Source organism: Bubalus bubalis, chromosome 8 (genome assembly GCF_019923935.1).
Source record: "Bubalus bubalis isolate 160015118507 breed Murrah chromosome 8, NDDB_SH_1, whole genome shotgun sequence".
Lineage (NCBI taxonomy): Eukaryota > Metazoa > Chordata > Mammalia > Artiodactyla > Bovidae > Bubalus > Bubalus bubalis.
This window is the reverse complement of record NC_059164.1, coordinates 74,429,218-74,455,534: the sequence shown is the minus strand read 5'-3', so window position 1 is coordinate 74,455,534 and position 26,317 is coordinate 74,429,218. Positions and strand designations below refer to the sequence as shown.

The 26,317-nt window shown below is 50.9% G+C and overlaps 1 protein-coding gene across 12 annotated transcripts in view; it reads right to left on the bottom strand.

Moving 5' to 3' along the window:
* The window catches only part of TNS3 (tensin 3), a 222,572-nt gene that overhangs the window by 87,604 nt on the left and 108,651 nt on the right, over positions 1 to 26,317 (bottom strand). For all 12 annotated transcript variants that reach the window (XM_025291331.3, XM_045166422.1, XM_044946771.2 and 9 more), the window contains 5 exons: positions 23,592 to 23,656; positions 20,451 to 20,534; positions 11,626 to 11,738; positions 11,471 to 11,531; positions 10,568 to 10,643 (listed from right to left, as the gene is read on the bottom strand). In XM_025291331.3, coding sequence (XP_025147116.3) covers positions 10,568 to 10,643; positions 11,471 to 11,531; positions 11,626 to 11,738; positions 20,451 to 20,534; positions 23,592 to 23,656 — 399 coding nt within the window. The remainder of the gene's footprint in view (positions 1 to 10,567; positions 10,644 to 11,470; positions 11,532 to 11,625; positions 11,739 to 20,450; positions 20,535 to 23,591; positions 23,657 to 26,317) is intronic.

The window sequence follows — 26,317 nt, the reverse complement described above, 5'->3', positions numbered from 1 at the left end:
GTAGGTGACTGTTCTGTGTGTATGTTCGGTCACTCACTCATGTCTAACTTTGCAACCCCATGGAATGCAGCACGCCAGGCTTCTCTCTCCTTCACTATCTCCTGGAGTTTGCTCAAACTCATGCCCATTGAATCAATGATGGCATCCAATCATCTCATCCTCTGTCCTCCCCTTCTCCTCTTGCCTTCAATCTTTTCCAGCATCACAGTCTTTTCCAGTGAGTGGGCTCTTTGCATCAGGTGGCCAAAATATTGGAGCTTCAGCTTCAACATCAGTCCTTCTAATGAATATTCAGGGTTGATTTCCTTTAGGACTGTCTGGTTTGACCTCCTTGCTATCCAAGGGACTCTCAAGAGTCTTCTCCAGCACTACAGTTCAAAGGCATCAATTCTTCGGCGCTCAGCCTTCTTTATGGTTCAACTTTCATATCCATACATCACTACAGGAAAAACCATAGCTTTGACTATCCAAACTTTTGTTGGCAACTTTTGTTGTCTCTGTTTTTTAATATGCTGTCTAGGTTTGCCACTGCTTTTCTTCCAAGGAGCAAGTGTCTTTTAATTTCATGGCTGCCGTCACCATCCACAGTGATTTTGAAGTCCAAGAAAATCAAGTCTGTCACTGTTTCCACTGTTTCCCCATCTATTTGCCATGAAGTGATGGGACCAGGCCTTCAGTAACCAGAGAACCATCACTCGAGAGAAAAAATAAAGACCCAAGGAGCTTCGGCCCCTTAGGGCAAACCCCAAAGTCGTTTACCTCTGTGCTATCTACAAGGAAACAGTCTGATAAATAAATAAAGACATGTACACAGACCGTCAGAGGAGCAATTCATGTTGACAAACACAAGCCCCACATTCACTATGCGGGAGGCGCCAGGCGGCCTGTGCACACGCCTGGTGGGAATCCAGACTCAGGCCTGGCCTCCAGGCCCCTGTCCAGGGCTGGCATATGGAACCAGACCACGAGAACTCTTCAGAAATGTGACAGCTTCCATTTACTCTCCAACAGCAAATGGATCTCCGGTCGCCAAGTCCTCTCTCATTTCATCTGGGGTCTCTGGCTCCTCAGCAGAGTCCAACCAAAGGCTGTGCCCCCAGCCCTCCTTCCCGAGATGCTGCTTGCGTTCTCACCCCTCCGAGGCCCCTGCACAGCACTGCTGTGCTCACACCGACTGCTGAGCAGAGGGCCCCATCCCACACATGCTGCAGCAAAACCCCCACGGAGAGGACATGCCCCCACGCACCTATCTCTGCTGGATAATGGACCCACCCTCTCTGTTTGCCTTTCTCCACTGCTACCCTGGAAGTGAGAGGGAAAGGGAGAGAAGACTTGGAGAAAAGGCAAGAGAGTTTCAGGCACATGCCAGTCTGACTCTGAAGTCTTTTTCAATACTGAGGGGAACCAAGGCTGTAAAATAACAACAAGGCCTCCCTCCAGAAGCTGACAGCCCCTGACGGAGGTGGCCCCAGGCCAATCCACAGGGTCATGCCTCACAGTAGCTCCCCTCCCCCAATTTGGCACCAGGTTCTGTGGGCAGGTAGAGCCCCTGGTGGACACAGGGCAGTACAGGTGCTGGGTGAAGAAGCATAGACAGCCTAAGGGCAGGGGAGGATGCCCCTCAAGCACAGCTCCCTTTGGGGGAACCTTTCTCCTGCTCTGAGTTAAAGGGTTCATCCTGCAGCCAGCTCCTGATGTACACAGCTCATCCCAACCAGAAGCCCCCAGGCCTGCCCCCACCTTTCCCAGAACCCAAGGTGTTCCATGGTCTCCCCTCCTCTGGTCTCACCATCGCTCATCACAGCAGCTATACACACATACATGTACACACACACACAGAGGGTACTCATCAGACATGAATCCCAGCCCACTCCAGGCACCAGGATGGGGGAGGCAGAGGTCACCACATGCCCTGGAGCAGGGGAGGAACAGCAGATGGGTTCACCCTCCCCTCCTGGCCCCCTGGCTGCCCGCTCTCAATCGTCCTGGGGCGCAGACACCTTCCAAGCCCTGCATGACTCTAGTGTCTAAAGACTAGTTTTTCACAGGACAAGGGTTCAGAGTGGAAGGAAGAGCAAAGTATCCCACTGCCACAGAGCATCCGCCTTCTGCACACACGTGCCCTGCCTGAGGGGCTTCCAGGGACTCCTGACAAGTGGCACTGGCGGACCTGAGCCCTCCCCACAGTCCTGCCCGCTGTTTCACCATATTCTCTTCCCACTGCTCACGGCTGCACTCGCCACCCGCTCCAGTCCTCCTGGCCACCTCAGGAATGAGCCCAGCTATCTCCTGAAGGCGCAGAAAGCCACAGGCATCTCCCTCGCATGGGGACCTACAGCTCTGATCAGAGAGGAGATGGACCCACTTCCACCCAGTGGAGCCCCACCTCTGGCACCTCCCACAGAGTCAGTAATGATTCATCATCTGAGCCAATAAATGTTAGTAGGATCTGTGACAAGAGACCAGAATCATGCTCTTAACACTCCATGGAAAGAATCAGCAGCATTTTGCTTGACAGAAGTGCCCCAAATGCTTCTTTTAAGGTACAAAGAATCGGTAGCATTTTATAAAGATTAGAGTGATGAAGGTCGTAATACCCCCTTCATCCCTTCAGCGTTAGCAGTTTTATTTGCCTATGTCTCCCCAGCGAGTTTCTAAGAACACATCAATCCCCTGCCTTCAGATTTTAGAATATCTGCACTAGAAACAATTTCTCTCCACTTTGCTGGTGGGCCTGGTGGCTATTTACACAGGCATCAAGGAGCCACAACCACACACCCTCAAAGGTTTAGCAAGCCTACTGACTGCCTTCCTAAGTTAAAGCACCTACATCATCCAGGGCCAACACTAACCATGATTTCACTTGGAGGTGAAAATGATTTCAGAGGGTGGCAAGACTGTAACTCACTCCCTAAACCATTAGGAGGGCAGCAGTAAAGCTGTGAATAAAAAATACAAGTAGATCTACTGAGGGTTTCCCTGGTGGCTCAGTAGTAAAGAATCTGCCTGCAATGGAGGAGACACAGGTTCAATCCCTGGGTGAGGGAGATCCTCTGAAGGAGGGCAAATCAATCCATTCCAGTATTCTTGCCTGGAGAATCCCAGGGACAGAGGATCCATAGCGGGGGCTACAATCCATAGGGTCGCAAAGAGTCAGGCAACTGAAACTGAGCACTCATACACAGATCCACTGGGCTGATACAGAACGGACTGGGCCCGACCCAGGTCTAGGAGACTCACGGCAGAGGGAGAAGGATGCATGCACAGCAAGTCACAGGGCGATATAGCACAACAGACAGCCTGTAATGACGCCCAAGAGGAGCAGATCCAGAGGGGCTGAGGATGCATTCATTTTCCCTCTTCTTACTTAAGTGCCCTTAACAACAAACAATAAACTAACGTGTTGTTTGTTTGTGATAGCTCCTTGAGAAGGGTCCCCTCTGTTTAGAAGTCAGGTTGCTGGAGCCAGGCAACGGAGCCCCAGAACCACGGGGATGAAATGTAAGTGGCCATGGGGTTGCACAAGCAGGGGCAGCAAGACGAGGCATGTGGATGGGAAAGTGTTTACAAGCCCACTGGTGCCCTGGACCACGGCCAGTTCTTGACGGGGCTGCAGCCCACGCGAATTCCTTAGCGAGGTTACATAACGACACGGCTGTGCTCGCAAATGCTCTGCCCTCCCACTTAACAGAAGTGTGTTTACTGAATACCTGAGGCTCTGCCCTTTAGGAGACAGCGTCCGAACCTCAGTACAAGCACATCGCAAAGATGGGCAGGTCAGGTGTGCAATGGGAGGGTGTGTAGGGACAGGCCAGCCATGTTTAGGTGAAGCCGGACGATGGGTGAGTGTCACCCTGGCTTCAGCAGTAACGGCCCCCTCAACAGCCCGCAAGTCAAAGGAATGACAGATGGAGTCCACTCCACTTTCCCCCACAGTGTTCCCAACCCAAAGAGATCACAAGGCCTTACTTCTTATAAACTTGACCCCTATAACCTTTGCTGCTGCTGCTAAGTCGCTTCAGTCGTGTCTGACTCTGTGCAACCCCATAGGCGGCCGCCCACCAGGCTCCCCCATCCCTGGGATTCTCCAGGCAAGAACACTGGAGTGGGTGGCCATTTCCTTCTCCAGTGCATGAAAGTGAAAAGTGAAAGTGAAGTCGCTCAGTTGTGTCCGACTCTTCGCGACCCCATGGACTGCAGCCTACCAGGCTCCTCCGTCCATGGGACTTTACAGGCAAGACTACTGGAGTGGGTTGCCATTGCCTTCTCTGATAACCTTTGCTAGCCTATCTCAACAGAGAATCAATCCCTCATGAGGAAAGAGGCAGGTTTATCTGTGCACAGGGCTGACATTTACCAAAATCAAAGAGGGAAAAAAAAAGCAAAAGACAGCATGCTGTCTCAAAGGATGGTGACCATGGAGTCACCTTGGGACAGCTTCCCTGGGAGCTCCCCTTCCACCTTCCGGAGCAGAGGCAGGCTCTGCAGACGCCAGACAGCCCGGCTGAACCCTCTGCGGCTATGGGTGGGAAACCCATAAAAGCATTCTCTACAATGCAGGATTCGGTCCAACTCATGACGGTTGCCAAATTCTTGACAAGAAATGAAAATGCCTACATACTTGAACTTTAACACAGAAAGGCCCTGACATACTCTCCATGTCCTCCTTTCTCCACTGAAGGCAGGCTCATGAATGTTCAGTGGTGCACATCAAGCGGTAACTGACTACAATCGAAGGACAGGACAAACTGAAACGAGCAGGTCTCCCACAGTTAGGCTGAGACTGTGTACTTCTCCTGCCTCAGAGACTCGGGAAACCAGAGCCGATCTGCACAGTAGGAGGGGAGACGGCTCCCCGCTCCCCAGATGCTCAGCCAACACCGTGGAATGTTCTGCCACCGTCTACTTCCCTGTGCTGAGCGCTGAGGTCATTTTCAGGTTGAACCAACAGTCCTGGGATTTGGAGGAGCAGCATGTACAGACCACACAATGCAGTGTGTCCCCCAGAGATTATGTTCTGAGTGTGGGGATACCTGGGGCTGGTCCTCCAGGCTGGCCGGTGCTGTCAGCACCCCTTGAGAGTCTCTCCTCCTCAGACACATGGTAATCACCTCTCCCACCTGTGAGCCTTCAACTCCTGCCTATGCACATGTGAACACACCAAATTCTCCTGGCACGAGAGTGATCACCAGCGCATCTCACTCAACGTTCACAACCACCATGTTACCTGGTTCAGGACATACGCTATGGGGAATGAATGAGGGGATGAGTGAGCACTGGTAACAAGTCATAGCCAAGGGTGCTGGATAACCCATGGTACCTGACTCCATTCTTACGCTTATTCAGTTCAGTTCGGTTCAATTTAGTTACTCAGTCATGTCAGACTCTTTGTGACCCCATAGACTGCAGCACGCCAGGCTTCCCTGTCCATCACCAACTCCTGGAGCTTGCTCAAACTCACATCCATCACATCAGTGATGCCATCCAACCATCTCATCCTCTGTCCTCCCCTTCTCCTCCTGCCCTCAATCTTTCCCAACATCAGGGTTTTTTCAAATGAGTCAGTTCTTCGCATCAGGTGGCCAACGCACTGGAATTTCATCTTCAGCATCAGTCCTTCCAATGAATATTCAGGACTGACTGGTTGGATCTCCTTGCAGTCCAAGGGACTCTCAAGAGTCTTCTCCAACACCACAGTTCAAAAGCATCAATTCTTCGGCGTTCAGCTTTCTTTATAGTCCAACTCTCACTTCCATACATGACCACTGGAAAAACCATAGCTCTGGCTAGACAGACCTTTGACTAGACAATTTATTCTAGAATGGGTTTACTCAATGAACACAGATATTATGGGCTGGACTCTGTGACCCCAAGATTCATCTGTTGAAGTCTTAAAGGTGGTGAGGGTAGTCAGGTTATACAGGTGAGCCCTAGTCCAATCTGACTGGGGTCCTTTTAAGAAGAGACCAGGACCCAGACACATGTAGAGAGGGAAGATGACGTGAGGGCCTGGGGAGAAGAGAGCCGTCTGCACGCCAAGGAGAGAGACCTCCGGAGATATCAGCGCTGCTGACACCTTGATCTCTGCCTTTCAGCCTCCAGCACTGTGAGGGAATTCATGTCTGATGTTCGAGCCCCCAGTCTGTGGCACTTTGTCATTACAGCCCTAGGAAACTAATATAAGAGGCTAGAGCCACTGCGAGGCTTCATAGAGATCAACAACTAAACTAAACCTCCTGGGTAATCATTTCTACAAATGAAGCAAGGAAAAATTACCCCGTGGGATGGAAAATTACCCACTTCCAGCTGTAACCCGTATCACCCTTCCCCCGCCTGATAACGCTGCAAAAAAATAAGTGCAGAGTGTACAAAAATGAACTGTAAACACAGGAAGTATAAATCAAATAATAATTCAATCCAAAAATACTCCATGTTAAGAATGGACAGAGGTGCAGGAAGGCGCTGTTTTATCAAGTTATGCATTTCCTGTGATGAGATCTGGGAGATCCTATTTGCCCCCATTGCCAATGGAAACAAAAATTCATGGAAAGGGTGCCTTCAGGGCAGGAAACATTCCCCTCAAGAGACCCCCAGGCAACAGAACACCTGAATGCCAGAGGTCTCAGCTTCCTGCAGCTTCACTCACGGCTCATCCAGCCAGGCTGTCCCCTCACACAAGCAGCAGCCTTCAGGGCATGCTAGAGTGTGAACTTGCCCAAGGACTCCCACCTTTGGGGCGGGCTCTAGGCAATAAGGTGGGGACAATGGCACTCTGGGCTCACAGCCAGGGTGAGCTGCCACCCCTGAGAAGCACAGTGACTGGCTCCAGAGAGGCTGGGACAAGTCAACCACCCACCTCAAGGGCTCGGCATCCATCTATGAGAGATCATCAAATGTGGCCTAAGGGAGGCACAGCCATGTGTCCAATGTGGATGACGTGGGTGGGTGGCATCCGCAAGACCTGCAGAAAAGGGCCGTGGGGCCGTGTGCAGAACAAAACCGATAATCCAGCATCTCTGGGGCTAAGCGATCAAGGAGCAGTAAACCAAGGGGCTCCTAGGCCACCTACAGGAGCCTGGACCCTCTCTTCCCACTGTGGGCCCAGGCAGTGGAACACCATGCTTGGATGGGGTCATGCTGTGAGGTGCGGGGCTCAGGGACACAGGCAGTCCTGGGATTTAGGACATATTGGGGTGAAGGAGCAGCATGACTGATGAGATGTGGGGCAAGGAGACGCCGAGAGGAAGCTCCCATTTGGGGTCTGGGGAACAGCGGGGGGATGGTCCTAGGAAGCACAAAACGGATTCCAGGGGGGCTGGACCCAAGACAGAAGCAAGTAAGAGGCAGCCTGGACCCCTCAGAGCAGTTGCTCCTGCCAGAAGGAGCAGCACTTGCGAAAGGGGGGCTGCCCAGAGGACAGTAGACCTGCCAGGAGCCGGGGACCACCCAGAGAGGAGGGGCTGCAGGTGGAGCTGAGGGAAGAGGAGGCCCCATGAAGAGCAAGCAGCTACATGATGGCGAACACCAGGGAGATGGCCACTGGGGGGTGGGGGTGGGAGGAGAGCAGACGGCAGGGGCCGCTGAGCGTGACCTGCCCTTTCCTAAAACCCAGACTAGAAAGTGGGCGGCAGAGGCAGGGTGCTCACAGGAATGAGGCGTCTGACCCAGTGGAGAGGCGCCAGGGCTTCCTCCCCAGCTCCTCTGAGCAGGGTGCAGCCCACGTGCTCTGAGGACCATGCCAGGCTTCTTGCCATTCCTCCCACTCAGGCCTGTGCTGCACCCACCTCTGTTCTCCCGCAACTTGGGGGGAGGTCCCCCTCCCCTTGAAGACCCTGCATGCAGGCCATGAGCTCCCAGCACTGTAAGAGGAAGGCTCCAGTCTGACGGCTCTAAACTGACCGTGCTCGCTACACTGGTGGCCACCCTACATCCCCACCCAGGCCTCGCTTGAGCCCAGAGGTCTCAGGCAGGCGCTCCCCAAACTCTCGCTGGCCCAACACCTTCCCCTACAGCTGGTGCTTCAGAAGGCCCCACTGGGCACTGAGCAGACTCATCAGTGTGCACTGGAAATGAAACTTCTTGAGACGGGCCTAATAATCACACTTTCGGACTTCTTGCAAAGAGGTAGCAAAGGCACAGGGAGGGGCAAGTCGGCAAGTCCCCGTAGCCACTGGATGGAAGCCACTTACCAATGTACCTGAATAGAGCCATGGGCCAAGCGCACGCGGCGACAGGCACCTTCCATGCGGCCGTGTGTGCCCCAGGCACCATCTCTCATCTTAAGACAGTGCAGGAGACAGCGTCCCAAACTCACAGGCAGGAGCCTTCCTGCTGCGGCTTCAACAAGTGCGTCGCGTGCCCAGGGATGGCTCCTGGCACCATACCCGTGCCAGCTCATGGGAACCAAGCCCAAGCACATCTGCCACCACCTCCTTCCCCCACCTGCTCCCCATTCCCACCCTGCCCATTCCCAGACCTGCCTCCCAGTTACCAAGGGCCAAACCACAACCTCCCACCCAGGTCCCCCCAGAAAAACCCCACCCGCCTGCTCAGACTGCATTCCAGCACGTGATGTTTTCTCAGACACCTTGCTCCAGGGTGGCGGGCTGGCTGCGGTGCCCCCGTTGCCCTAGGACAGCAGGGAGACTCGTGGGGGTGGGTCTGCTGGGGAGGGCGTCTTCCAGGAGTGCAGGTGGTGGCCCCACCAGCAGGTGCTCGATTATACTATGTAGCCTTCACACCCTGCCAGCTGCCCCAGTTCAATCTTATCCCCATGAAGCCCACTTACGGGCCTCAGGCAGCAGAAGGGGGTGCAAGCTTGGATAAGGACCCGCCTGAGGCCACCCAGCCCCATTAAGCTGCAGATCTGGTGGGATCCCAGGCATGGGACTCAAGGCCCATCCTCTGCTTGATGCCCTTGGACTGTATCGATCTGCTGTTGCTCATATAGAGCTGCAGGGCTTCCTTCCTTCCGCTGGAGACCAGGCATGATCTCCTCCCATCCTTGCTACTCCTCTAAGTCAAGAGTCCTAGAAGGCTTACCCTTAAGAGGTGATTCAGCACATTTTCAGGACACACAAAAGAACACAATCTGGCTTCAACCTCCCAAGACAACTAACTTCCACAAGGGTATCCTCAAGGCCTGGGGACTGCTGCACCCCCAAGCCAGGGCCTCACACCCAACTCCAAGGGCACTTCCACCTGAACCTCCCAGTCGGCCGGCCTCAGCCATCAGGACCCACTCTGGTACTACTGGATCCCCCTCCTGATATCCATTCACCCAACCAGGCTCCTCCAAGGGCAAAGATGTCCCTCTGTCCCGCCCTTCCTTCCTGTGCTAGGGCCCAACTCGGAAAGCTCAGAATACTCAAAAAAGGATTGCTGGACAAATAAATTGATGGTGCAAAAGGAAGAGGGGAGGCAAGAGACAGTGGAAGGGAGAGGAGGAAGAAGACGGAAAGATGGAGGAAAGAAGGAGGTGGGAGGAAGAGTAGAGAGAAGGGGCAGATGCAGTGAATCCCCCACCGGCTTCTGGAAGACCTGCAGCCAGCAGCCCACATCAGGTGCTCTTTCTGGGAGGAGGAGCCCCACAACCAGGCATGCGAAAACTAATGAGAATCCTATGGGCTTCCCAGACAGTGCAGTGTTAAAGAAGTCACCTGTCAATGTAGGAGACACGAGACAGACTGACCTCCTGGGTCAGGAAGATCTCTCAGAGGAGGGCATGGCAGCCCACTCCAGTATTCTTGCCTGGAAAGTTTCATGGAGAGAGGAGCCTGGCAGGCTAGAGTCCAGGGGGTCACAAAGAATTGGACACAACTGAGCGACTGAGTGCATACACACACACACACACAACACACACACATGCACAATGAGAATCCTAGAAAACTCTGATTGAGCCACTTAAATAAAAAGTCAATTTGTAAACTCTCTTGTCTTTTTGTCATAGGGTATCCTCCTAGGCCTCAAATAGATTACAGGAGAGCTAGTCTATGCATGTGGGAAGCACACACGTGCCTCAAAGTTGTTCATTATTTCAGACAATTTTCTCTTAAATTATTTTAGATGTATGCATTTTTTAATACTCAAGATAGATAAAAGGCAAAGGTGGAAAAGCTAGTCTCCCTCAAGAAGCAGCAGACACAAGAATCAAAACTACCTGGAGAAATCACTGCTTCACTCATAAGCCAAGCTGCAAGACGCTGGCTGTATCTCCCACTTAGACACTAACGGTGAACATTTTATGTCTGCACCTGCCCCTGGAAGGCCTAGTCATTTTAAGACTGCACATTATGCTCGGGGAACTGGAATCCTGGGAAGAGCAGTGGTTGAGTTAGGACTTTAATTTCAAGGGTGCACATAGCAAGTGGCTCTAACAATTTGTTCTGTTCCTTTTATTAAAATAGGTTTACTCAGAAAATCAACCGATTTCCTTAAGGTAAAGGCTACTTTCCATTCTTCTTACAGATTTTCGGGGGGCAGGGTCTGATGTTATTGCTTTAAGATGAGCTTGTTTTTCCCTTTCCAATGATTCTTGGGAGAGCAGGGGCAAGGCCATGACACTCACCATGATGTCCCCTTTCAGGAGCTGGGCCGGCTCGATGGCGATGTAGATCCTGCTTTGGTTTTCTGGGCCAACATTGCTTTGGAATAAAGAAGAAGGCACATCACTATACAATTTCATGATTTAATGGAAGGAATACCTTCTGAGAAAAGGAACCCTACAACTGAAATTAGACAAAATATCCTGCTTGGCCCAGGCATCCCAATTCCTTAGACTCTCTCCCATGAAAATGAGTCTAAAAGGTATAAAAAAGCAATGGGGCCAGGCAGGGTCCTGAGAGCTATGTCAGTGCCAGTGGTCGCAGGCCCACCCCAGGCCCAGGCATGGCGGGGCACGCAGCATGGAGTACTGGGGTTCTGCCGGCACAGCCTCTGTGGTCAGCAGAGGGTGACATGGCCCAAGTGTCACCGATGCCAGGGTCCAACAGGAGTCCAGACATATGATAACAGTTCGTTTTGAGTGATGACAACACATGTTTTACCTTTATTCATTTTCCATTAATGTGTATAAAATGCTAATCCAAACTCCCAAAAAAGCAAATCAAATAAGTCTAGAATTAGTACATATTCTGGAAACGTCTGCCTGCCCTTTATCTAAACTGCCAAGGGGAGAGAAAGGCAAAACACCATGGCCCTGTCGCAGGCTCCAACATGATTACTTCCACACAGTGCGGGACCCTCTCCCGCCCCCGGGTCCCTGTGTCCCTGCGTCTTCACACAGCCAGCTGGGTGACAGCGGCGGACACCCGGCAGGCAGGGTGATGGGGCACCCGCCCATGGCTCCCCGTCTGTCCCCTCCTCTGGGGTCCCCAGGCATCACGCCTCCCACACCTCCCAAGGGAGAAGCAGCCTGGAGCAGGCCCCTCCCTGGCTCTCCCGCAGTCCCCAGGAGAGCAGCCGCACTTACTAGATCCCCGACGTGTACACGGGCTGCATGGCCTGGTAGAGCTTGAGAAAGGGCCGGCACACTGAAACACAGGCAGAGTCGGCTATAAACACGCGGAACTGGGGGCCAGTGCCAGGCAGCACATCTCCAGACCCCACCCTGCAGGAGACACTCACCTCCACCCGAGTCAAAGTTGGGGGTTCCGTGCAGGATGACGAAATGCAGGAACAGGGGCGAGGCATTCATCTTCACCGTTCCTGACAGGAGCCCGCTGAGAAACTGCACATACCTGCAAAGGGCAGCCGCTTAGAGCTCCCGCGACAGCTCGGAGCGCAGGTGGGGTCGGAGGGAAAGGAGGAAACGCGCCTGCTTTTTCGGGAGTTTCGGGAGAGGACCCATCCTAACTGCTCACAGCAAGGAGGGGTGTCTGCACACCAGGGGTTGGCCCATGCCCTGCAGAGCACGGCTAAGCCTACAACCCCACCGAGAGTCTCCGGGCCTCCCACACTGATGTGGCCAGTGATCTGGAAGCACAAGCAAGGGTGCCTCCTGGGCGTGAGCCCCCACACATGGCGCCTCCTGCTCTGCACCCCAAGCGCAGGTGGCATCACCTCTGTCCACAGAACCAGAGCCGGGCAGGGCTAGGCCACGGGACTGTCACAGTCCCCCACCCAGAATGGAAAGGCAAGAGACCTGCAGTCACGTGAGCATGCTCTCTGAACCAAACTACACATCAAGGTAACTCAGTCTAACTCTCAGTCCCACCCACTGCTCTCTCTGCTCACACCAGGAAACCTACAGAAGGCTGGAGTCCACACGGTGAGCCCACAGGAAGCCTGTGGATACCCCATCTCACTGTGAGAGGCCCACCCCGCTGCCTGAACCACCCCACCCTCCTGTCTTCTGTCTCCTCTGTGCCCTTCCTCCTCACCGCCCATCTCAGCGGCAGGATGAGCACGTCTGCAGTGAGCTGGGAGACCTGTCTTCTCTCTCAATACCACGCACAGCCTTGTATGCCATGCTGACGCCCGCACCCTGCGTGGGTGCTTGACAGTCTAGAGAGAAGATTCTACCCATGAAGTGCTTCCTCACTGGTTTCTCCCAAGGCACAAGGTGGTAGGGCACACCTACCCAAGAGGGCACAGACCCGCCAGCCTCACAGATGCTGCCCAGCCTCAGCCCCCCTCCCTATCCATTGTGCATGACTCCTGAGCAAACACAAACCCCACAACATCCAACATCTCTGTACATCTCTAATGCCAACACAGAGCCACGCAGGTGCAGGAAGGAAGCAATCACTGAATCACCAGGCTGTGTGGCCAGCACAATTTCCTCCATACCCTCCAGCCAGCTCACTCTAGTCCACTCCCCACAGAGCAGGGACATCGCCCACACAAACACGCTAGGACCGAATGCTACTCAGGCTCAGCCCACTTAGGTTAAAAAAATTGTGGCTTTCTCTGACTTACGTCACTGAGAATAATGACCTCAAGGTCCATCCATGTTGTGGCAGATGGCAGAATTTCATTATATTTTGTGGCTGAGTAGCCCTCCATCACACATTTTTACCACATACTCTTTATTCATTCACCCATTGAGGGACATCTAAATTGTTTCCACATCTTGGCTATTGGGAATAAGAAACATGGGCGTGAAGAGATCTCTTCGAGAGCCTGTCTTCATTTCCTTCAGAAATATACCCAGAAGTGGAATTGCTGAATCATACGGTAGTTCCATTTTTAATTTTTTGAGGAACCTCCACACTCTTTTCAACAGTGGCTGCACCAGTCTACATTCTCACCAACAGTGCACAAAGGCTCCCTTTGCTCCACATTCTTGTAAACACTTGTTTTTTCTTGTCTTTTGACCACTGCCTTTTCTAACAAGCGTGAGGTAACATCTCCCTGTGGTAGAACAGCACTCATATATGGAATCTAAAAAAGCCACACATACAAAAACAGAGTAAAATGGTGGTCACCAGGGGTTGGGGCTTTGGGGACAGAAAAGAATTTTTAAAGGGTACAAACTTACAATGAGCAGTAAATATGCCCTAGAAATATAATGCACGGTATGGTAAGTATGGGCCTCCCCAGTGCTTAGCCGAATCTGCCTGCCATGCAGGAGACGCAAGAGATGCGGGCTCCCTGGAGGAGGCCGTGGCAACTCACTCCAGTATTCTTGCTTGGAGAATCCCATGGACAGAGGAGCCTAGTGAGCCACAGTCCATGGGGTCACAAAAGAGTTGGACACGACTGAAGTGAAGGAACACCAGCATGAGCACAGTAAATACAGACACTATTATAATTATCAAACTTGCTGAGAGATAGAACTTAATTATTCCAACCAATAAAAATAAATTATAATTATGTAATATGACAGAGGCGCTAATTATGGCTACGATAGCAATCATACTACAACATATGAACGCATCAAAGTAACATGTGATACAACTTAGGACTTCCCTGGTGGTGCAGTGGTTAAGAATCCACCTGCCAATGCAGAGGACATGGGTTCGATCCCTGGTCCCAAGAGTCCACATGCCACAGAGCAACTAAGCCTGCGTGCCACAACTACTGAAGCCCGTGCTCTGCAACAAAGAGTAGTTCCCACTTGCCGCAAGCAGAGAAAGCCTGCACAAAGCAATGAAGATTCCAGGCAGTCACAAAATGAACAGGTTGTCACAGACTACCAGGCTGAGCTCCTTAGAGGGATGGGATAGGATAGGAGGCGGGAGGGAGGTTCCAGGGGGAGGGGACATGTGCATACCTATGGCTGATTCATGTTGATGTATGGCAGAAACCAACACAATATTGTAAAGCAACTATCCTCCAATTAAAAACAAACTTCAAAATAAATTTTAAAAAACATGTCATACGCCTTAAATTTACACAGTGTCATTTGTCAAGTACATCTAAATTTTTTAAAATATCTAATTTACACCATCAATTCAGATGCAGTCCATTATCTCAAGCAGTTGAATCTGGATACAAAGCAAACTGAACAAGAGGAAATATCCAGTAAATTTAAAAAATAAAGTTAAAAACTCTACTTAAAAGCCATCCTTTTAGAAAAAAAAAAAATGCTAGCTTCAACTTAGGTGCCCTTGATGGTGTTCACATTTTCCTGGTGGCAAGTCGCTCTTCCCTTTCAGAAGAGGACAAAAACCTCACTCAACCAAGCCACAGAGACCAGATGGAAGCCCTGGGGGTCCTGAGGCCACAAAGCCAGGCCATGGCTGCAGGGCTCTGACCACCAGATGGCTCCACAGGCCTTTTCGTTTTATCTTCTATTTGAACAACAGATGCCTCGATTCCACTGTGGGCAGACACGGGAATGTTCACGTGACCTGTGCACCTATATTTAATCACCTAAATGCCATGCACTGCAGATTTCTGGGTTCGCCGGCCCCCTGCTTGTGAGCATATGAAAAGGGATGTTGAACTGGGGTTGGGAATCCCTGCCCACTCTGGACAGCAGTCTCCCTCTTCCAGTGCTGGGCAGCCCTGGTCACCACGCAACCCGCTTCCTTGGCCTTGTCAGTGGCCCAGCCGGTGTGTTTACTCCATGGGCACCTGGCCGTTTGCTCAGTCTGCACTGACCACTCCAGGCAAGATGGCCCTTCAGTCTGGACATCTCAGGGATCCACCAAAACACAGACCAGGCATCACGGAAGGCGGGGGTGGTCGGTTTCTGTTTCACTTTTTTTCCTTGGTTGTGCCGGAACTTCGTTGCTGCGCGCGGGCTTTCTCAGTGGCGGTGAGCAGTGGGCTCATTGTGGTGCGTGGGCTTCTCGGTGTGGTGGTCTCTCTCCTGTTGCAGGGCACAGGCTCTAGGCTCAGGGGCTTTAGTATCACACAGGCTCAGTAGTTCTGGCTCACAGGCTCTAGAGCATGGGCTCAGCAGTTGTGGCACACAGGCTCTCTAACGGTGGCACATGGGCTCAGTTGCCCCGCAGCATGTGGAATCTTCCCAGACCAGGGATTAAACCGGTGTGCCTGCACTGGCAGGTGAATTTTCATCCACTGCGCCCCCAGGGAAGTCCCCGATTCACTTTTTGATGCAAACATGGAGGGCCCGCCCCTTGCACTGACACAGCCTGGCCAGCTCTGCCGCCCAGTGGCCAGAGGGAGCGTGAGAGGGTGCTTCTTTGAAGAGCAGTGTCAACATCACCAGAGAAGTAGGAGCTGGAAGGCCAGGGCTCACACTCCCACGGGGTTAGAGACAGAGGGGAGGAAGGTGATCCCGGACATCTGCCCTGCTGACCAGTTCATCACTGAACCACTGCAATCAAACTCCCGGTCTACAGTTCTCATCTGCCCTTTATAAAAATCTGCTTTATGTGGATCCATAGTTAGGTAAATCAAAGACAAAAATATTGTACAATGCAACTTACTCCTTCCTTCACATGCTTTCTTAATAAGGAAAAAAATACAAAATTATTTTATCCATTTCAGGTATTTTCTATTCGTTAGTGCTCCTTTCAAGCAACTGTACTGCCTAACTTTGTGGAACTGAAGTCATTTTTGGCTACTTGTTCATAGGATACAGTACAACTATAACTTCTGAGTACAAGTTCTGGATTTTGTGATATTGCAAAAGTTAGCATAACGTTTGTTAGCAGCCCGACTACCATCAGAATGGCCTTTGAAGAAAACTTGACACCAACTCATGTCACCATCTACCTAAGAGAGGGACAGGTGACAAGGGTCATTTGTATATTTATTTTTGTAAAGTGTATGGACAGCGTGGAGACAGCACTCTTGCCTGTTCCCCAGCCATGGCTGATGGCTGATGTAAATGAGCTGATATAAGCCCAGGGGCCTCGCCTGTCACCCCAGCCTACCACCCAGAACCCAGACAGATTGACATGGCCAAGGAGGACAGCACAGGCTCCTTGCCCTTCTCGGGGGCCTTCCTCCAGGCAACCCTAATTGGCAAATTCGAAACTCCAGATCCCACAGTGACTGTGGCCTCAGTCCAGGGAAGCACTCTTGGTTGTGTGCGATGGGACACTCGACGCCATAAATCAAGCAAATCTCCTCTCTATGCACCACCAATCAGTGTGTGTGGTGCGGGAGGGGTAAAGAAAACCTTTGTACATTAAAATGAATTTTTCATGAATTTTTCTTCGGGGCGGGGGGGCCCTCATCCTGCTGTCCCAGAACTCTTTCATACCCTCATCAGTCTCTCAGATGAGCGGCTGAGAAGCTCCGCTCTAGGCCACCTGAGTGTGACCTGGAAAAAAGAGGACTGTGGGGTTTTTGTGGCTGTTGTTCAGTCTCTAAGTCGTGTCCAACTCTTTGCAACCCCATGGACTGCAGCATGCCAGGCTTCCCTCTCCTCCATTATCTCCCAGAGTTTGCTTAAACTCATGTCCACTGAGTCAATGATGCCATCCAACCATTTCATCCTCTGTTGCCCCCTTCTCCTCTTGCCCTCAATCTTTCCCAGCATCAGGGTCTTTTCCAATGAGTCAGCTCTTCACATCAGGGGGCCAAAGTATTGGAGCTTCAGCTTCAGCACCAGTCCTTCCAATGAATATTCAGGACTGATTTCCTTTAGGATTAACTGGTTTAATCTCCTGGCTGTCCAAGGGACTCAAGTATCAAAGAATGCTGCAATGTTGGGGAACTTTTCCAGCTATTAGAAACACCTAGGAATCCAATCTTGCTTTCTGTACGCCCAGACTTCTGGCTTCTCTTCCTCTACCTCATGGGACACAGGAACGACCCTCACCCAGGACGTTTGGGGTGTCTCTTCTTCCCCGAACTCTCAGGAGATATTTGCTGTCCCAAAGAAAGAGCCAGTCACCTGTCATTCTCCTCCCTAAACAAACCCAAAGTAATGGGACTCGCTCCCTACTCCTTCATGGGAAGAAAGGAAAAGGGGAGGAGAAAAGGAAAAGGGGAGAAGAAAAGAAGGTCAGAAAATTTCATCATTTAAGTCGTGACTTCCATGATGCTGTTGATAACTAAGGCTGTAGAAGGTTTTTCTTTAATTACTTGTCAAAATGAAAGGGCCTCCAAGGTCACGGGTGCCTCTCTGAAGCAGAAGGTTCATCATCCCCACAGGAGGTCACCTGGGGGTGACCTCAAGCTGCTCCTGAGGCTTGCTCGAGGCAAAAGGTGCAGGGAGAGATAAGTGCTCTTGCCTGAGGAATACTGCTGGAAGCAAGCAATCTCCAACAGCCACTGCCGGCGGAGCTGCTACAGGTCAACTGCTCAGTGGTTTTTAGGAGTGAGGCACAAAGTGACAGAGAATCTGCCACCCATCAAATGGGCCTCCAGCCTCTCCAGCTCATAAACCCATTATTTATTTTTTAATTGAAGGATAACTGTTTTACAGAATTTTGTTTTCTGTCAAACATCAACAAGAATCAGCCATAGGTGCACTTATGTCCCCTCCCTCCCAAACTTCCTGCCTATCTCCCTCCCCATCCCACCCTTCTAGATTGTCACAGAGCCCCTGTTTGAGTTCCCTAAGTCATACAGCAAGTTCCCACTGGCTATCTATTTTACACATGGTATTGTAAGTTTCCATGTTACTCTCGCCATACATTTCACCCTCTCCCTCCCTCTGTGTCCATAAGTCTGTTCTCTAATTAATTAATCCACTCTCATCCCGAGATTGCTTTTGAAAAGGTTTCTTGAGCTCAGTCCTAAAATAGCCTGCAGAGCTCCCCCTCGGGCTTTGGGACCACAGTGATGGTCCCACCATCACTGAATCCGTCCCCACATGAGCGGTCATCGCACATCCTCCGGGTCTCAAATATTCCTCCAGACGTACCTATTCTTTCACTCAGTCATGAACCCGCTCCGTTACGAGGTGGCGAGCATCTTCTGAGGCAGGTGCTGTCAGGATAAGCTCCCCTATTCTGAGGGAGCAGGAAGATCAGCCTCGAAATGCTAGGTTTAACCCACGCCACCCTATCAGTGTCAATACGACAGCTTTTGCTGTGTAATCATGCGGGAGGACCATGGGCAAGTTAAAGTGAGAAGATACTTCCCTTTTTCCACATTCCTTCAATGGTATTAAAAAGCTGCAGCAGAAACATCACATGATATCCCTTATATTAATATGTGGAATCGGAAAAGGCTTGATACAAATGAACTTATTTACAAAACAGAAACAGGTTCACAGACTTAGAGAATGAACTTACAGGTTGCCAGGGTGGGGAGGGGTAGGGAGGATAAGGGAAGGGACAGTTAGGGAGTTTGGAATGGACAGGTACACACTGCTTATTTAAAATGGATAACCAACAAGGAACTATGGTACAGCACAGGGAACTCTGCTCAGTGTTATGTGGCAGCCTGGATGGGAGGGGAATTCAGGGGAGCATGGATACACGCATATGTATGGATGAGTCCCTTTGCTGTCCACCTGAAACTATCATAACACTGTTAAACTAGCTATGCTGTGCTGTGCTTAGGCATTCAGCTGTGTCCGACTCTGCAACTCTATGAACTGTAGCCCACCAGGCTTCTCTGTCCGTGGAGATTCTCTAGGCAAGAATACTAGAGTGGGTTGCTATGCCCTCCTCTAGGGGATATTCCCAACCCAGGAATTGAACCGGGGTCTCCCTCATTGCAGGCCAATTCTTTACCAGCTGAGCTACCAGGGAACCCCAAATGAGCTATACTCCAATACAAAATAATTTTTTTTTAAAGCTGCAGTAAGTAATAAGAATAAAAAGAAGAAAATAAGGCAAATATCCTTTCCTGGTGTGTGCTGAGTTTTGAGGTGGGTCACCCCCTGTTTTCCCTCACATCTCACACAGGGGCTCATATGAATGTAACCATTCTGGAAACAGCTCAACCAAGAAATGACACTTAATGGTTCAAAATAGATCAAGGGGCTGTTTAACTGTAATACTAATGAAATGCTGGTTTTTCCAAGACAACTCACATGCCCTGTGGGGCCTTTGCTCAGAGCAGGGCACAGCCAGGCTCCAACCCACCATCTCACATCCACAACACACTCTGGTCCACAAACAGACCTGCCATGGGGAACACCCAGGATGAAGCGGGCAGTGCCTCTGGTGACCCTGGAAATCCCTTTCCCAAGTGGAAATACCTCAAATTGGCCCTGGACAAAAACCCCCTGTGCCCCTGCCCCCGGATGGCAATGAAGCTTTCAATCCTCCCAAGTCCACTGGCCCCGCCCTCTGGCCCTGGTGGGAAGAGATGCAAGGGGCAGGAAAACCATCTTGGCGATGGTCTTGGCAATTCTTGAGCAAATGCCCTGCCATTTGCTTTGAAGTAAAAACACAGTGCTCTTGGCACCATGTCCCCATCTGCAGAGGAAGTAGGTCTGGAAGACAAGTGGCTAAGGCCCCTCTCAGGCCACGCACCTGACCCTCCTCCGATTCTTCTCCACCTGGGCCTGGGGACAGCGTGGATTCACCTGGGGGCCGGCAGCCAGAGTAAGTCTGCTCCCCAGGGTCCCGCCGCAGCATGTACCAGGGGCCATGCCAAGCAGGGGACAAGGGGACATGGGCCGAGGAGACCAAGGAGAAGGACTCCTGGGCCTCTGAAGCTGGCCAACTAGGAACCTGAGTGTGTCAACAGCTTTGCTGGTGATAAGCTGCTTTCACTGGCTTCTACCACCCACAGCCCCTCTGTTTACAGGGGCCGTGCCAGAGACCACTTGGCCTGCAAAGCCCAGCACATCCACCATCCAGCCCCTTACAGACACAGTTCACAGACCCCGGGTCAGGAGAAACAAACCAGTTCCAACACAGTAACAGCACCAACACGAGCTGGGAGCGCCGGAGACTTGATGGCCGAGTGTGTGGGGAGGGAGCCCTGAGACCACACCGGAGTCAGTCAGGGTGAGGGGCTCCCTGCATCCCCACACAGGGTGGCTCGTCACTCACCACTGGACACCAACAATCCCCGCTTCCTAACCACGGCTGGTCAGAGGGGGTTTATCTTCCGTCCCTACATTTTTAAATGTAAAATCTCATTCCACCTTTCCCTCTGGCTGTGGGACAGATACATACCGTTTCTGGGATGGCTGCATTAAAGCTGCAAGTTTATCATCATAAAACTTCTTCATTGCAAATCTGTCAAGGGCCTGGTCAGCACTGGGGAAGCAGAGACAGAGAGAGATTTAACTCCATGGCCACGGAGGGGTGGGAGGTGAGGTGTAACAGGGGACAGGTCCTGAGGTTGTTCTGAACAGCTGGCACCCACTAAGAGCTCCATTTTGCTACATTCCCTCCTCTGGCACACCCACTTTAGCATCTCTTCTCAGGCCTCATCTCCTCCAGGAAGATGTTCCAGGCCAAGGGGAAGCCAGGCCTGCAGGAGAAGCCAGGCCTGAAGTCCCCCGTTTGAAACAGCAGCTCCTAATCCTAGCACATGGCACTTTCTGTGCTGCATTTACAACACAGAACAATCACAGTATACTATCCTGACAGGATAACCACCCATCTGCCATTGCTCACAGGTGGGCACAGGCCTGGTGTCCTAACTACCGAAACAACCATCTAAAATAACAACTTTGTCTAAATAAGGGGCTGGTTGGTGGGGCTGCACAAAAACAAGGGTCACTTAAGGACTGCATGTTTAACACAGCAGATGTACATGTTTTTAGAGTGAAAAGTATAAGCACATATTCACCTATACATTTTTAAGTGTTCCTTTTTCTGGAATTCACTTGTTTTATTAAATGCTGACAATGCATTTTAGTCACCGTTTATGTTCAGCGTTAATATCACTGCTTAGTGACTCAGCCCGGAGAAGGCGATGGCACCCCACTCCAGTACTTTTGCCTGGAAAATCCCATGGACTGAGGAGCCTGGTAGGCTGCAGTGCATGGGGTCGCTAGAGTCGGACATGACTGAGTGACTTCACTTTCACTTTTCACTTTGATGCATTGGAGAAGGAAATGGCAACCCACTCCAGTGGTCAAGATCCCTGGAGAATCCCAGGGACGGGGAAGCCTGGTGGGCTGCCGTCTAGGGGGTCGCACAGAGTTGGACACGACTGAAGCAACTTAGCAGCAGCAGCAGCAGCAGCAGTGACTCAGTCATGTTCAATTCTTCGCGACCCATGGACTGTAGCCCACCAGGCTCCTCTGTCCATGGGATTCTCCAGGTAAGAATACTGGAGTGGATAGCCATTCCCTTCTCCACGAGCTCTTCCTACCCCCGAGATTGAACCTGGGTCTCCTGCATTGCAGGCAGATCCTTTAACATCTGAGCCACCAGGGAAGCTTGTTAATATCAGTACCAGTATTCATAATATGAGCACTGACTCTATCTTTATGAACTCTTATCTTCCTAGTGCTGGTACCAGAATGTTTTTCTTAGTTCACTTTGAGACTTGGACATGTCTATTTTGATCTGAACACAGTGTGTGACAAAGGCCTTCAAAAGTCCCTATGATTACACTACCTGTGGGAATACTATCTAAGGGGAAAACAGAAATAGTAAAAATGATCAAAGATGTAATCATGAGAATCTGTCATCAGGGCATACTTCAGTGTACAAAATCATTAGAAAGAAGCAACTGAAATTCTAAAGAAAAACTGCAAACAACCTGGATAGGCAATACTGGTAAATGCTTAAATACATAACATTCTATTCATGAAGTAGCAAACTATGCAGCCGCCAATTAGGAAAGTGTTAATTCAGACAACCATGTTACAAAAATCTTGGTAGTGTCACTTCACTGTAGCGAAGAGCACTTAATACTATCTTATCTACTAGCACCTGCAGGATGAACATCAGCCCACACCAGCACTGATGCTGCAAGTGCCTTTCATGCAATAATACATGGGATTGTCCAAAAAAACCCTGTGAGGAACAGCCATCAGCCCTGCTTCCTAGGTGAGGACCCCGGAGTTTAGAGCCTTTCATGTGAATTGCCTAACACGTGCAGCTGAGACACACTTCAGCTATTCAGAAAAAAGTGGGGCATTTAGACAGAGTATCAATGATAAGGTTACAGTGAAAAAAAGCCCAGTCTCCACGCTTTCCAAAAATGCCAGGACTGTCCATGGCACATGAAACTCTGGTTCCAGACAGAGCTGTGCTGTTGTGGGCAAAAATGTGAGGTGGCCTCTGTCCAGAGTCTGCCAGGTGAAATCTGCTCTCTGACCAGAGGGATGTGACGTGAGCAGGAATCTCAATTTGTCTGGCACACACACACACAAGTGCTTATTATCACCAAGAAAGGATCTGACTTTCACTGGAGGGTTGGGTTTCCTGCCTGGCAGGCATGAGCTCTCCAATTTGTTTCCACAGAAAACATTTGGAAAGTCAAATTTCATTCCTTAATGCTAGAAAGGAAAGGGTTTATCGGCTAATATGAATAGGCTTATATTTCCTCAGAACGGAGTAGTTCATACTTCACAAAGTGGCCATTGAACAGAGAGGGCCAACGCAGATGCAACACCCAGAAAGAACGATATTTCTGAACTGGATCTCAGTGTGAGTGGAGACGTGTGCTCGGGGGTGCCTCTGGGTCTACCAATGTACCCAGCACCCGGAGGCCTGGCACGCAGCTGGGGCCTCACTCACGGGCCTCGCAGTGCCTGTCATCCCCAGTGGATGGGACCCACCTCCTGTGGGCAGCAACCCCATGCCCATGGCAGCACCTCCTGAGAACCAGACCAGATCTGGCTTCCTGCTCATTGAGATCCTGAGCAGTCTTAAGTCCGCCAAGTCTCAGTTTCCTCATCTGTAAAATGGGAGTGATGACTACTCCCTCCTGGATTACTTGGGAGGATTGAGCAAGAAAAAGGAAATATGCAAAGTACTTCCCAGAGGCCCAGTGCATGTAAACCACGGCAGCCGTGGCCATCGCCATGAACATGTGCAGAATGTGAGGTGTCCAGTGAGAAGCACTGCTTTGGTTTTACTAATGGTAGTGTCTGTCCCCATCAGCCTTGCCACAGGTTGACAGTGTACTTCCTTTATTGGTGATGCCTCCCTGAAGCTTTCAGTGTGAATCATACATCGCTGCCACTGAGGAAAGTGTCTTTCTCACGAGCTTTCACCCTCAGCTGCAGCTAGGTTTCTAGGCACCAGGGACATGAGCCTTGGTCTCCAAGTCAACTCCGAGGGGTCCGCCTCCTGCCCACCCAGCTTCAGAGCATCCCAACGCCCACAGCAGCAAGGACACTTCCCTCCTACCTGGCCGAGACATTGGTGAAGTGCATGTAAGATGATATGACCACGCCGATGCGTCCCTTTCCACCCTGCAGGAGATGGAAGAGAGGTCATTAGAACAGGAAAGCACTGCTTCCTTCACAGGATGGCAAAGAGCCTGCTTTGACAGGGAAGCCAGCATTACCCTCCTCTGGTCCCTGTTCTGAGGGACGGCAGCACCCAGCTCAGCAGAGAACACACGCGTGGGGTACTAACAGCAGGAGCAGGTGCTAACCAGGCCCTCTGAGGACGCGACCGAGGCCAGGTCTGCACAGAGGTGGCCCATCAGTTCCTCATTTCCCCAGTGAGGCCAGGAAAAAACTGTTGGGTGGAAGCCATTAGTGTGACTTAATCACCCAGGTGAGAGAGACCCGAATGCCCCACTTATAAGCTGAGGACTTTGAGGGCTGCACACAGAGCCCAGAGAAGTCCAGAGGAGTAGGACAGCCAATCTCAGGGTGCGGCCACATCACAGCCTCACAGGCACCACCCAGCCCTGCACGGTCACAGGGGACACCCCTCCGAGGCAGCTTTATGGAAAATGCATCACTCAGTCCATAACCACAGACACGCACTGCCCAGACAAGGCAGCCCAGCAGGGCTTCAGACCAACATCACCAACAGAAGGTTCTGGAAGCACCACAGCTCTGTGATGAGCCACCTCAACCAGAACCATGGACTGCCACCTTCTGAAACACACTGTCATGACCCAGGACAGCAGTCAGCAAACCACAGCCCACCGGCCACTTCTGCCCACCTGCTGTGTCCCTTGGAGTTCAGAGCTGTCTTAACATTTCCAAACCGTTGAAGAAAAACCAGAAGAACAGTATTTCAATGACACACGAAAATCAAATCAAGTTCAAATGTCAGTGTCCACAAATAAATGTGACTGGGACACAGCTGCGCCTGGCAGTTCGGCTCATCTGGGGCGATTTCCACCTGGCAGTGGCAGTGGAATAGTCTGTGGGGCCCCAAAGCCTGGAAAGCCCTGTTTGGGTTCCTTCAAGAAGAGTCAACAACCCGTGATCTAGAATCACATAGGTCACAATGGCTGCGTCACCAACACGCAGCTCCTTTGTCTATTCTTAAAAAGGAATGATAAAGGAAATTCAGGTCAAAATCCTGGCGTGTGACTATCCCCTAGGAGGGTTTTCCTCTCTGTCTCATGAACATTGAGTACATGCCTCAGAAACTCAATGCAGACACACCATCAGTCCTGAACCCTGGCACCTGCAGTTATAACCGCACAGTTACAAGTATGTTTCTTATATAAATTCACCAGCAGGGAACAACACCTCCGCCAAGTCAGGCACATGGAGGACTTCACTGCCACCGTCTCTAATGCTGCTCATTATGGACAGGAAGTCTTTAAGCACCAGAAACATTCTTTAGGACCTGAACAGCTTTTATCTGTTCTTAAGAGAAATCACTGATGACACGAGTCCCAATGAGTATCCTCCACCAACAACTCAAGACTGAACCACGTGGAGGGGGTGAAACCATCCAGAAGAATCACCAGCTATTTCTACTCAAAATTATTGTGGGTAGGGTGAGGACAAGCACACACAGATACCACTGTTGGCATCCAGTGGGAAGACAGGGTCGCACAGTCTGGTCCTTGTCTGCCCTCCCCAGGCCAGGATGCCATTCCTGGCACTCATGGGCAGGAAGAGCCCATTCTTCAGGGCTGGCAGGTTTGGGGGAAGTCAGCAGTCTCAACCCCCCAGGAACCACAATGAATTTCCCTTGAAGTCAACCTCTATAAATTCAAATTCAGAGGGTTTCTCTCTCATGGTGTGTTTCCTGAATCATCTCCAGAAGGGTTCACGGGCCACCAGAATAGGGCAAGAGATGAGCAAATGGTTTCCAAGAAGTTTCAACATGTTCCCAGTTAACCCCACTGCCAAGACTTTTCTCAAAAGGCCAGCGTAGTTTAGGAAAAGGATGTTTCAGGGGACTCTACGTGGTAAGTTCATCACTTGTGGCCCAGATGTTGTAAATAGTTTTATAATTTAGTTCATTAAAAAAGTGAACTGTTGAAATGGGATGATGGTGAAGGGGATGCACCTCGAGGTCTAGGAGCCAGAATCCTCGGGAGACACAGCTGGCAGCAGGTCTGGGTGCCCCGGGCAGGCATATCTCCCCAGGCTGGGCACTGCAGTGCTCTGGGTGGTTTAGAGACCACTGCTTCACGGGCCTGTGAAGGGATCTTGGGCAAAAGCGGCCCATCAGCAGCATCCTCACATGTAAAAATCAATAGGCCATACCCAGTAAAAAAATACAGAGCTCGTTTTAATTGACAAGAATTGTTTAAAAAAAAAAAAAAGAGTCTCTTTCTTTGTTTTAAGCTTGCACCAAAATACAAATATGGAGAGAAGCACCTTAATATAACATAATCCTTGAATTAAAGCCCTGGTTAACTTTAGTAAGAGAACTAATGGGGCTCCCTGGCTGTTTGTGGGAGAATGTAATCGAATCTGACTTGAGAGTAAGCAACAGAAGCAGAGAGCAGCAAACACCATGTGTGCACCCAGAGGCTTTTCCTCTCAGCCGAGTGACCATTGAATTCACCGAGTGTGGGAGCTCTGAACATCGTCAGCTGCTGTCTGCCCTCCTCATTCAGTACCCTTGCAGGAAACTCACCTGAAAAGTCTGATAACTCAAAAGGAAGGTTCTTTTACACTAAGGTCCATAATGCAAAGGGCTTTTGT